Raw genomic sequence first — 14335 nt, forward strand, 5'->3', positions numbered from 1 at the left:
CACTATGCATTTTTTTGACATATCAGAAACGATATTAGAAATGATACAAGAAAATGTATAGTGTCATCATAGTGTCATACAGCCTTAAAACCATCTAAAACACAGAACTGATAAAATAACATTTTGCCTCCCGACCACCGTCCTGACATATTGATTTAATTTTGACAGCATGTTAGTAGGCCCCAGAGTGCGTAGGCCCTATAGAGCTTAGACAAGGAAAGAGGGCTTTTCTCCTTGTCTAAGCTATACAGCGTAAAATTTCTTCTTTTTTTTAATCACGGCAAAAATGGATGTCAAATTAAAAAAAAACATCCAAAAAAAGATGACATACAAATAAATCTGAGAAAACGAAGAAGAATTTTAAGGTTATGATTATGTCAGTGATGTGAATTTGTGAGGTTACCAAGTAACACATTACATTTTCATATTATTTAATTATTAGAAATAAATACGTAATAAGTTCCGGCAATGGGTACTAAAGAAGAAACTGACTTTAAAGTTAAAACTGAAGATGACGAGGTTAAACCATCATTAAGTGGAACAATAAAATTTCCTTCAGAATCTAAATATGCCCTTATCAAGAATAAACAAGTTAGAAATGGACAATATCAGAAAGAAAAACGGGAAAAGAAAAAGGTACAATTACACTTTTAAATAAAATAAATCAGTCCACTTTCTGTCCAAATAAACAATGTATTATAATAGATATGTACTAGATGGTGTCCTTTAATAAGATTTGTTACTAGTTTGCTAATATAATTACTATCAGACTATTAGAATAGATGTCCCTATTTTTATTTTATTATCTACATAGTTAAGCATCTAACTTGATCTTCCTTGTAATTGATTATTATAATTATTTACTGACTTGAACTCTTCTATCCTATTTCACGTAAATCACCCAATTCCATTACCATAGCCCCATTTTTTTTTATAAATCTAGGATTGTCTGAGAAACCATTGATGTAGAGAATGCATCGACTGTCCCAATAAAATAGATTGTCTCCCAAAAATCAACATTCCGCCGTCGATAATCTTCGATATTCTTTATTAGGTATCTCTTCAGTTGGCAGCAAAAGACCTGCTTATAGAAAAATTAGATCTCGACTAGATCCAGAGAAACTAAAATCAGATAGTAGTACAGTAAAACCTGCCAATTACGGACACTAAAAATGACAGAACTATTGGCCGATATAAGGTGGCTGCTATAGTCCTATGATATAGTGCTATGGTGGGGTGGTTTTTTTAGTCCACAAATTTTGGTTTGGGGAACTTTGAAACTGGCCATCTAGTTCAGGTGGTCGTTAACACAGGTTTTACTGTATTTGTACAAATTATATAGATAAGAGCCTGCAATATTTGAAGACAATTTGTCAGCATTGCCTTACATTTACAATGTGTTACCATCAAAGAGGCAGTCCAAAAAAAGTAATATGTCTTGTAAAATTAATACAAACTTCATCAATTTGTTACTGGATTTGGTTAACATGCCTTATACTTATATTATTTATGTTAATGGTACAAAACAACAATTTAAATATACAGTGCGTCCATAAAGTAACGCATAAATTCGTTATTTCGTAAACCGACAACTTCAAGAAAAAATCCCGAAACAGGTCGATTTTTGTTTTTAAATTACGATTTTTTGGAATATATATCATACTAGTGACGTCATCCGTCTAGGCGTGATGACGTAATCGATGATTTTTTTAAATAAGAATAGGGGTCATGTGATAGCTCATTTAAAAGGGTTTTAAATTCTCTATTCACTTATGTAAATATTAACATAAATATTTATACAGGGTGTTCAAAAAAATATTTTTTTAATTAAAATAATTGAGACAAAAAGAAGAATGTATGTAATTTATTTAATTCAAAATGCGTTTTACTAGGTACTGTCAGAAAACAGAAAAAAATTTATTTGACAAATATACATTGATTTTAGCTTAATCGAAATGTTCAAACTGGCAAGAGACAGGTGGGTGGCAGCTATACCATTGAATTTAAGCAAAAAACAATATTTATTTGCCAAATAAACATTTTTTTCCTGTTTTCTGACAACATTAAAACATATTTTAAATAAAATAAATTACATACATTCTCCTTTTTGTCTCAACTATTTTAATTAAAAAAATGTTTTCTTAAACACCTTGTATTAATAATTATGGTAATGTTTATATTATGGAATAGAGGATTGAATACCCTTTCAAATGAGCTATCACATGGCCCCTTTTCTCATTTAAAAAAATCATGGATTACGTCATCACGCCCAGATGGATGGCATCACTAATATGATATATATGCCAAAAAAATAAAAATCGACCTGTTTCGGGATTTTTCCTTAAAGTCGCCGGTTTACGAAATAATGAATTTATGCGTTACTTTATGGACGCACTGTATTATGGCACAATTTTTTATCCTTCTTATATGGAATGTTCCTGTGTATACTATGTATGGCTAGTTAAATCTTTTTGCAGAAAAAGTGAACCATGTAATAGGCCTGGATCCCGTGTTCCAAAAAAAAAGTTTATTAATAGGAAGCTGAAAATTTGTTAATAGCTTAAGAGCACACAGTAGCGATCAAGAGGTAGCAACAAACGTGGTCCAAGATTGTGAAAGTTCTGCGAACTTTCAAAAGTGAGGCAACAGTGTGTCAGTAATTCGACACTGACAGTGACGTTTATACTATCAAAAACAATAATTTTTATACACATAGGCACGAAATGTTGCCAAGTCAGTGATGTTCGATTTCTTGTTATAAAAAAATCGATTTTTAGTAGTTCCAATGTGACACAAAATCTAGGCACGGGATAAAAAAGTTTATTTGAAGAAAGTGTATTTTTTTGTCTTTCTTAACCTTTAACTACCCGCGCATCAAATTATAACATAACTACATATGTGGAGTACTTTATATGCCACAAGAAAATACACGTAAAAACAGTGGATTTGTTTATTTTTTTTTGAAAAAATACACTTAGTTGTTTGTTATAAACCTTATTTGGCATCAGTGCTTCATCAAACGGCATCAAGACGGCATCAAACCACTTCCTTCGTGGTCTCCGTCTTCTTTTCTTAACTTGTTCTCCTGCTGATAAAACTCTTAGGACGTTTCTTTCTTGTGGCATTCGTAAAACATGGCCCAACCATCTAACTCTCTGTGTCTTGATTTTCTGAGTTATTTTAGGTTTCTTATACATCTCCATTATCTCCAGGTTTGTTCTTCTGCGCCATTCTCCGTTAGTCTCCTTTATACCCCCAAAAATTTTTCTCAATATTTGTCTCTCCCAAATCTCTAGCTTCTTTTCTACTTTCTGGTTCATTGTCCAAGTTTCACATGCATACAGCACCGTTGGTCCCACTATTGTTTCATACGCTCGGATCTTGGCTGCCCTGGACACGTTTTTTGCCTTCAACAGTGCGTTTAATGAACCTACTGCTTTGCTACCTTTTAACAACCGTTTATCTATCTCTCTCTCTTCGTCTCCTTTATTTGTAACTGTGACTCCAAGGTACTCATTCAGTTACTTTCTCAAATTTATAATCTTTGTCATTTGTCCTTAGAGTAATCCACTTAGCTTACCAAGTTGTTCATAGAACTCATTTTTTGTTTCCATGTCTTTCTCTTCTGTAGGAGCATGTGCATTTATTATGCTAATTTTTCTATACTTCCCGCGAAATCTTAAATAGCACAGTCTTTCTGATATTGCTTGGAAGTCAGTTACCACTCGTCTTATTCTGTCTGACACTATAAAACCAGTCCTCAGGTGTCTATTTGGCCGGCCACTTTTAAAAAGGGTACTTTTCCCAACTTTTACTATCTCACTTCCTAGTTGCTTGGTCTCTTACAAGGCCATTATTTAGATTCTATATTTCTCTCGTATTTCATCTAAATTTCTTAATGCTCCTTCATCGTAGGTCCCCCTCTTACATTCCATGTTCCCACTTTCAGTACATTTTCAATTTGTTTATTTCCTTTCTTATCTTCTTTTCCTTTCTCCGAAGTCATCGTCCTTATTGTAGCCATGTCGTTACCATTTTTCTCATGTTGATTATTGTTTATTAGTTTTTTGACCTCCCTGGTGCAGCTTTTCCTTTTTTTATTTCGTATAGCTGCTCCTTCTCTTCATCCCATCTTCATTCTCTACCGGCTACTATTAATTTTTTGTATCCAATTCTTGCCATTTTTCCTTTTTCTCTTTCTTCTTTCGCCACCTTGCTTATTTGTTTCTGTATTTCTTTTTCTTTCATCGTTAGGTCACTGTTTATGTAAATGCGTTCGTTGTGGTTTTTTAACTTTCTCTTTTTTTTTTTCAATATCTCCATTTTTTCAGTCATTGTTTCCGTTTCTAGAACACAGAGATTATCTCCAATTTTTGTGGCGTTCCTTAATTTCACTTTTACTTGCAGTTCTCTGTCTAGGAAATTTTCCATCTCTTCTCTAATGTTTCTATCGTCGTTTGTGTCCATTTTTAATCCTGATATTATCAAGTTTTTCTTCTTACTGTATTTTTCTATGTATTCGATTCTTTCCTGTAGTTGCTTTACTTCTCTTTTCAAGTTCTGATTCTCTTGCCTCATTTCCATTAATTGCTTATTGTTTTCGGCTTGTTCCTTCCTGACTTGTTTTATTTCATTCATCATTTCATCACTTTTCTCCATAAGTTCTTTCATCATTCTAATCATAACTGCATTTGTATCTTTGTCTGCTTCATTTTTCTGTTGTGTTCTCTTTGCTTTTTTATTTCTTTCAAAACTGTCCTTGTTTCCTTCTGTTCTCTTCCGTTTAGTTTCTTCGTCTGTTTCTACCTCGCTTCCAGTTTCGCTTCTATGCGCACTCATTGTGTTTTTGTTTAGAGACCTATTTCTGTATTTACTTATTACTATGTATTATATTATTATTTTATTTATTAATTATTTAATTTTAAAATTTTTATTTTAGGTACTTTTAAAATTATTTACAAATTTTTTAATTATCGATTATTTATTTATATCAACAACAATATTACGACTCTGTATTTTTCGATAGGTGAAAAAAACTTGAATTTATCTATTAGTAATTAACACTGCGGAAAGAAGGCCCGGCTAGTCGACCCAGCGGACCGTTGACTTCTTATCAGTGCCAAAAAACTTAATGATAATTATTGTTTTACTGTTAGTAATTTAAAATATATTTTTATTAAAACTAGGTTAGGTTAATAATGTTTGGATTTTACTTTTAAAATTCTTGTTTAGTTTACACTCTAAATTACTTAGTTCACTTATTTACACTTTGCAAGAATTTGGTGATTTATCTGTTCGCAATACCTCAGTAATGTTGAAGCTAAATCGACCTCACTGTCTCTTTACCAGGACCGAACTCCTTTCTGGTAAAATTAATACAAACTTCATCAATTTGTTACTGGATTTGGTTAACATGCCTTATACTTATATTATTTATGTTAATGGTACAAAACAACAATTTAAATATATTATGGCACAATTTTTTATCCTTCTTATATGGAATGTTCCTGTATATACTATGTATGGCTAGTTAAATCTTTTTGCAGAAAAAGTGAACCATGTAGTAGGCCTGGATCCCGTGTTCCAAAAAAATGTTTATTAATAGCAAGTTGAAAATTTGTTAATAGCTTAAGAGCGCACAGTAGCGATCAACAGGTAGCAACAAATGCGGTCCAAGATTGCGAAAGTTCTGCGAACTTTCAAAAGTAAGGCAACAGTGAGTCGGTAATTCGACACTGACAGTGACGTTTATACTATCAAAAACAATAATTTTTATACACATAGGCGCGAAATGTTGCCAAGTCAGTGACGTTCGATTTCTTGTTATAAAAAAATCGATTTTTAGTAGTTCCAATGTGACACAAAATCTGGGCACGGGATAAAAAATTTTACTTGAAGAAAGTGTATTTTTTTGTCTTTCTTAATGGCGGTACAGGCTCCTTTTTTCAATATTTTATTTAGTTATAGAGTAATTTCCACATACAGTAGAACCTCGATTATCCGTCAGGGCACCGGACCAAGGGTATGACGGATAATCGAAAAGACGGTTAACAGAACATTAAAAAAAATTAAAAATTCATGGTACAACTCTCAAATTTCATTTGTATGTTTTGTTTGACAATATAAGAGGGATTTGTGTTCGTACAATCGAATCAATTTAAAATATTCTGAAATCTTTGTTTGTTTTACTGTTGCTTCACATTTTGCTTCTTCTTCTTCTTCTTTTTATGTAGACATGATCTGTCTGTTTTTCAATGTGCCTCCAGTAAGTTGTCATTCCATCTTTTTCGTGTTCTTCCCACTGATCGTCTTCCTATTGAGGAACCGTCTCTCGCCGTCCTTACTACTCTATTTGTTGTCATTCGGCTTATGTGGTCGTTCCATTCTACTCTTCTATTTTTCACCCAGTTATTAATGTTGTTCACCTTGCATCTCCGTCGTATATCTGCACTTCTAGCTCTATTCCACAGTGTCTTACCATCGATTTTTCGCAGTGTTTTCATCTCTGTTGTTTTTAGCATTTTTTTTGTCCTTTCTGTATCAGGTCGTGTTTCTGCCGCGTAGGTATGCTATTACTGGTCTGATGACTGTTTTGTAAATTCTTCCTTTCACTTCTTTTCCGATGTTTTTATTCATAAAATGCTTCACATTTTGCGACGGCTGAATTTCTTAATCGGCATAAGATCATGCAACCTACTTTATTGGCTTTTTCTTGTTGCGAATACCACTCGATGAATTATTGCATGTGCGATGCAGTTTCTCTAGATTATTTACGCAAATCTTTTTCAGTTACAATAGGTTCATCAACATATCCACAGTCAAATTCCAAGTCTGTGTCAGTTTCTGAATGTATTTGGTCCGCCTTTGTTGCCATTTCAACGATTTCTTTATGTGTCAGCAATGGATAGCCGTTTGTGTCCTCATTCCTTATCACAAATGGTTCTCATCTGAACTTAAAAAGTTGATATCTTGTAAGAAGGCAGCTCATGCTAAGTTTAAAAATACTAACTCAGCTGGTGATTATTCCAACTTTTCTAATCTTCGAGCTCAGTGTAAAACTTTGACAAGAACATGTTATGATAATTATATTTCTAGTATTGATCTGAAGGTTAGTGAAAATACAAAATACTTCTGGAATCACATTAACTCATTGAAACAAGATCACGGTATCCCCAATAAAATGCATTATAATAGTACAATTGCTGAAAGTGGTATAGACATTAGTAATTTATTTGCTACTCATTTCTCTAGTGTTTATAAAAATGATAATATAGATGTGTCATATATGCAGTACGATATTTTTAGGCAGCCTGACATTCCATTTATACAATTTTCCCTAAGCGAAGTTTATGAAGGAATTAGCTCTTTAAAAGGTAAACTGGTTAGTGGTCCGGATGGTATCCCTGCGTATTTTTTGATAAATTGTAAATGTAGTATTTCCAAACCACTAAATTATTTATTTAATTCTTCTTTAAAATTACAACAATTTCCTGTTAAATGGCGGGATAGTTTTATTACCCCTGTATTCAAAAATGGTCTGAAAAATGATATTGCTAATTATCGTCCCGTAGTATTACTTTCTGCAATACCTAAATTATTTGAACTGTTGTTATACAGGGTGGGGCATTAGTGTGACAAAGTCCAATTACTCGTTTCTCGTAAGAGATACGAAAAAAAGTTATTTAGGTAAAAGTTGGGGCACACATAGTATCATAATTTAAAAATATTTTCAAATATACAGGGTCGTCCGTATTGACAGGGTGACACAAACTTATGTTTTTTTAAATGGAACACCCTGTATTTTTTTACATTTTTGGATTCTCCTCGATGTTTCCTTTCTTAAAATATATGGTTTTGTAATATTATACGAGGTAGTTTAAAAGATAATTACGTTTTTTTGTTAATTTCGTAGCAAAATCTACACCCTGTAGAATTTTAGTGATTTGACATCAAATTTTTATTTTATGTTCAAACGATTTTTAATATAGTCTACTATTGTTAAACATTAACAGTATAGCGAAATGTTTAATTTTAGTATACAGGGTGGGTCGAAACTCGGAATGAGTATTTTCTGAGTTTTCTTAAAAATGGAAAACCCTGTATTTAAGTATTTTAAGGAAATGATATTTTATGGTACTTTTTTATTTCTTAAGCATTCCCTATACCTAAGTGCTTTAATTTGTAAGTTATTCGTGATTCTTTAAGCCAAACATTAATTGTAAGAAAAATTACGTGAAATTTTATTAGGTGGCTGTGAAAATATTTAATCAAAAATAATTTTTGGAAAAGAAAATACATCATAATCTAGTCTGATCCTTAATTTATTACTATTGGATGAAATATCCAAATAAATTCGTAGTTAAGGTTGTTGGTGCGCAAAATATTAATAAAAACATACAATATTCTACCTAGTCGGCTATGACACTAAATTTCCTTAAAAATTTGATATTATACTATTTTTATAGATCCAGTTGCTTCGTTACCATTACTAATATGTATTTTTCTTATGAGAAACTGATTAATAAGATTTTGGTGCTAGTGGAATATAACAAAATGTGCTACTAGCAATAAGAATTTTTCATCAGAAATTCCCTGATAGAAAACAACTAAGAAGAGAAACGATTAAAAATATACTAGAACGGTTTCAACGGACTGATCACTTAGATTATGATAAATCTGCTCGAATAAAAACTATTGTAAGTGAAGAAAACAGCAATTAAATGTAATCCTTAGTGTCGCTGAAGATCTGCATATTAGTAAAATCGTTCTTACAATCTAAGTATCTTGTCTGTTGAAACCGTTTTAGTATCCTTTCAAAAGTTTCTCTATTTGCTTGTCGTCTATCAGGTAATTGCTGATGATACATTTTTATTGCAAGTAGCTCATTTTTGTTATACTCTCCTAGCACAAAGCCATTTTAATCCGTTCCTCTTTAGAAAAATTAATATTAGTAATGGTATCAAATCAACTGGAACTATATAAATAGTGTAATGTCAAATGTTTAAGCAAATTTTGTGTCATAGCCAACTAGGCAGAATTTTGTATGTTTGATTCATATTTTAAGCACCAACAACCTTAACTACGAATGTATTTGGATATCTCATCCAATATTAATAAATTAAGGATCAGGCTAGATTATTATGTATTTTTTTTCGAAAAATTACTTTTGATTGGATATTTTCACGGCTACCTAATGAAATTTTACGTAATTTTTGTTGCAATTAATGTTTGCTTAAAGAATGACGAATAACTTACAAATTAAAGCACTTAGGTACAGGGAATGCTTAAGAAATAAAAAAGTACCATAAAATATAATTTTATTACAATACTAAAATACAGGGTGTTCCATTTAAGAAAACTCAGAAAATTCTCATTCCGAGTTTCGACCCACCCTGTATACTAAAATTAAACATTTCGCTATACTATTAATGATTAACAGTAGTAGACTATACTAAAAATCGTTTAAATGCAAATAGAAAATTTGATGTCAAATCACTACAATTCTACAGGGTGTAGATTTTGCTACAAATTAACAAAAAAACGTAATTAACTTTTAAACTACCTCGTATAATATTACAAAACCACATATTTTAAGAAAGGAAACATCGAGGAGAATCCAAAAATGTAAAAATATACAGGGTATTCCATTTAAAAAAACATAAGTTGGTGTCACCCTGTCAATACGGACGCCCCTGTATATTTGAAAATATTTTTAAAATATGACACTATGTGTGCCCCAACTTTTACCTAAATAACTTTTTTTCGTATCTCTTACAACAAACGAGTAATTGGACTTTGTCACACTAATGCCCCACCCTGTATAAACCCTTGTCATGGTATTGTAAAAATATTCTGATCGAACAACAGCATGGTTTTACGAGTGGTAAGTCTACCAACACAAACTTACTGCTTTATCAACATTGTATCACTTCTGCCTTTGAAAAGAGGTGCCAAGTTGATTCGATTTACACTGACTTTTCGAAGGCATTTGATACAGTGAACCACGATTTACTCTTACAAAAACTCGCTAAAATCGGATTTCCACACTATTTAGTGAATTGGTTGGAAAGTTACCTACAATGCAAGATTCATTATGTGAAAATAAAAAATTTTACTTCGATTCCTATAAACGCAAGTTCTGGCGTCCCACAGGGATCACATTTGGGACCCTTACTATTTAATATTTTCATTAACGATGTAGCTTCATGTTTTAAATAGGTATTGTAAGTTTTTATTATTTGCTGATGACCTGAAATTATTTATGGAAATTTCTGAATTATCTGACTGTTTCAGGTTACAAGATGATTTAAATTACTTTATTAATTGGGCTACCAATAATGCCATGTCTTTAAATCCACGCAAATGTTTTACAATAACTTTCTCGAGATCAACAAATTCTGTAAATTTTGTTTATAATATTAATTCTGTTCCTTTAGAGAAAATTAGTGAAATCAAGGATCTAGGAGTAATTTTTGACAGTTCTTTGACATTTGTCTCACACTTAAGATCTATTACTAGTAGAGCTTTGAAAACTTTAGGATTTATAACTAGAAACTCTAGAGAATTTTCTGTTTCTACATTCAGGACTTTGTATTTATCTTTAGTACGCAGCATCCTATTGTATGTTTCACCAGTGTGGTCACCTCATTATCGATCACATATTTTATCTTTGGAAGCAGTCCAGAATTGGTTTTTGAGAACTTGTCGGTGGAGATTACATATGTCTCAATTTTCTTCTTATCAGAGAATAAATAATCATTTAAAGTTGTTGTCTATTGAAAAAACTTTAATTATTAATGATCTTTTATTTCTTCATTAAATCTTGGAGGGTAATATAACTTGCCCGGATTTGTTGGAGCTAATCAACTTTAAATTAAACACTATAAATATTAGAAATAAACCATTATTCTCAATTAGTTTTCATTATACTAACTACGGATATAAGTAATAGCCCTATACGCTGTGAGCTCGTACGTAGAGGGGATATTTACAAATTCGCGAGCGCCAGTAGTGGCAAGTCTGTAAACGTTTACCGGAAATTTGACATAAATGTCAAAGTGATTAATTTAAAGTTAAAAGTGAAAACATTAATTATAAAAAATATTAGTTGGTCAAAGCTGTGGTATATATTTTTACCTTAAATATACTTACGTTTTAAATACTGAATTTAAGTTTTTTTAATGTTCCGTAATATCGTTGATTGAAATAAACGGTAATCTTAGCGCCATCTACACGATAATTGTGAAAGTATCATCCGAAGTAAGAAATTCATATTTTATCAATAGAACGTCAAAATGATTTGCAAAATCTTAAAAAAATCGAGTACAATTTAATTAATTTTTTGCGTTGTAAATATTAAGCGATAACAATTAAATAATAAATTTAAAAATTACCGGTGAAAGTTGGATTAGTAATCCGCCAGGAGCGCCACCAGCCAAGCTCAGAGCCTATACCTAGATTTCATAGACTGGGTAATGAAATTAATAAAACTACAGATCTGCTGGGAGTTAGTCAAACCAGGTTTAAGAACCAACTGAGGGAGTATTTAATGTAATATGTTATTGTGATATATTTATTTGTTAGGAACCAACTGAGGGAGTATTTATGTAATTTATGTATTTTATATATTTTAAGTATTTTATGTAGGTAATATGTTATTGTGATATATTTACTTGTTAGTAGGTTAGTGTTAAAAATGTCTATATATCTTTATATTGTAAAAAGGAGATTTTCCGTTAAATAAATAAAAAAAAATAAACAAATCAAACCAACTTTTTTTTATTTTTCTACATTAAAATGTTTGCTTATGTAGTCAATACAACGTCTGTATGTGCCCTGACGGTTAACAGAGGTGACGGTTAATGGAGAGACGGATAATCGAGGTTCCACTGTACTAACATATTTCTGAAATTGGGCTCTGTACTGCCATTCTTTATTATATTACGAATATGTGTGCCAAATATCTCGACAAAATATTCAAAATTAGAGCCGCAATCTTGGAACGCGTTTGTTGCTACCTGTTAATCGCTACTGTTTGCTCTTAACAATGACTAGTCGGATAAACTTTGATGGACGGTAACACTGGAACAGGGGGGAGTTTTTATTTATTATAGGGGGAACATAATTCCTGTCATTTAACATGTTCTACGTTTCGGACTTATTAAAATGTCCAACATATGGACAAACATTTTTCATATATTATATAAAGTTTGCTATTGAATAATCTTAAAAACAGCCTGCTAGTTTTCACAATCATAAACTAGTCAAGATGACAAGTTTCACAATTAAAACTTCCCCTGTTCCAGTGTTTCCATCCATCAAAGTTTGTCCGACTAGGCACTGTTAAGCTATTAACAAATTTTCAGCTTGCTATTAATAAACTTTTTTTGGTACGTGGGATCCAGGCCTATAATGCACAGGAATAGTATGCCTAATGCCTTTTTGGATAAAGCGTTTAGACACTAATACTTTTAAAAGGATCCTTAGAAGAAAGAAACATAAATCGTATTCATTAGCTAAGATTATAAGTAGGTATGTATGTATTAAATATCTCGACATACTGCGGGGCTATGGGAATGGCCCATTTATTTTTTTTTTATGGAATGCTGTTTGAGTCTACATTTCTTGAAATGTTCCTGTGTATACTATGTATGGCTAGTTAAATATTTTTGCAGAAAAAGTGAACCATGTAATGCTCAGGAATGTATACCTAATGCCTTTTTGGATAAAGCTGTTAGGCACTAATACTTATGACATAGATATATTAATATTATCTGACACATGACAGAAGCTCGAAACAAATGACAATCGATGAAAAGGCCTATTGTTGGCAAACATATGCGATCCATCGGCGTTAGTACAAATATCCATGAGCTTATATCTGCCTTAGTTAAGGCTATGGGTACATAATTCGCAAATATTTTACGTGTATCCCTACTTTTTCTGTCTTTACACGGCAAATTACGTGTAGTAAAATTCACACTGGTGTGGATATGTAAACATTACTAGAATGTCATTCTACTTGAAAATGTCATAATTAATTTAAAGAGATGGCTTTTGAATGTTCTTGGATAACTGTTATTTTTATAATTGCAAATTATTAATTCAGTTAATAAATGTGATAATTTTTTCACTAACTATGTTTTCAGTGATTGTAATAATTTATTTGTACAACAAAAACTAATAATCAATCGAGAAAAGAGGAAAAGTGTTAAAGTGATTTTTTAATATGTTGTTATTTTGGAACGCTTACAATTTTGAACATCTCGAACAACAAAATACTTGGATCACAGGATATATCTGATGTATTCTCTGCTTGGATCTTCCACAAATAATACACAATAAATAACTTTTTATTAAGTTCACGTCTTAAATCAATTATTTATCAAATACACTATATATCAATAATATTTAATCAATTTCTCAAAATATTCCCGATGCAATGTCAAATATTTAAAATTGTCACTGATTGTCAGTGTCTGACTGACAATATATGCTGACAATATTATATTCGGTTGAGTGCGTTGTAAGACAAACATAGAAAAAAGTGTTGTGTGATTTGGTAGAATGCGATCTTACCCTTCAAAAAATATGTCACGTATTTCAGCACCTGGAAAATTGGAAGGATACTACAAATCTGGCCTCCACATAAGTGGTCTGTAGCTTCGACATGATAGGTGTGAAATTTTAAACGTTCTTGCTGTTGATTGGATAGGAAGGGTAGCGTTATCTAGCCTCCACGCTAGGTACACCATAGCCTCCATACGGTACTTCCAATATTTAATATTTTATTCAAGTGGGCAATAAAGGTAAAACACAAACAACTTTTGTTTCTTAATTATTTATTTATACAATAATGTGACATTTTACATAGAAATATGAGTATTTAATTTCGATTAAATATATGTTTACTTGTTGAATTTATCGGCTGCACACAACAGCTGATCGGCCATTAGACCCAACAACAAAACGCGAAATAAAATGTGTATTTTAAAACTGTTGGATAAACACTACCTACAATCAGAAAAACTTACCTTTAAAAAGGTACTCGATTATGAAATAACAAAAATATCAAAAAACACGACTGAATATCAGCTTTTTATGGTGACACAAACACAAACACCAAACACATTTTATAACCGACCTTATAAAATAAGTGAACGACAACGAACGAACGAACACAAATTACAGATTCACAGATAGCGCAGGATTTGTCAAAAGTCATGTTCCACCAATCACAATGCCGACATCAGCGCCTCTGACTAAACGGAAGGAAAATAAATACGATTACATGTTTTTTATTAGAGTTAGCGGGGCATGAAGACAAAGACAGATT

At 31.7% G+C, this 14335-nt stretch overlaps 1 protein-coding gene across 1 annotated transcript in view; it reads left to right on the forward strand.

Annotated features, from left to right (window-relative positions):
• Nucleotides 1-355: 355 nt before the first annotated feature.
• Nucleotides 356-14335, forward strand: part of LOC126878992 (probable ribosome production factor 1) — a 40886-nt gene continuing 26906 nt past the window's right edge. The window contains exon 1 of the mRNA XM_050641871.1: nucleotides 356-636. Within this exon, the coding sequence (XP_050497828.1) occupies nucleotides 469-636 (168 nt within the window). The 5' untranslated portion in view covers nucleotides 356-468. The remainder of the gene's footprint in view (nucleotides 637-14335) is intronic.

The sequence above is a fragment of the Diabrotica virgifera genome, chromosome 1 (genome assembly GCF_917563875.1).
Source record: "Diabrotica virgifera virgifera chromosome 1, PGI_DIABVI_V3a".
NCBI lineage: Eukaryota > Metazoa > Arthropoda > Insecta > Coleoptera > Chrysomelidae > Diabrotica > Diabrotica virgifera.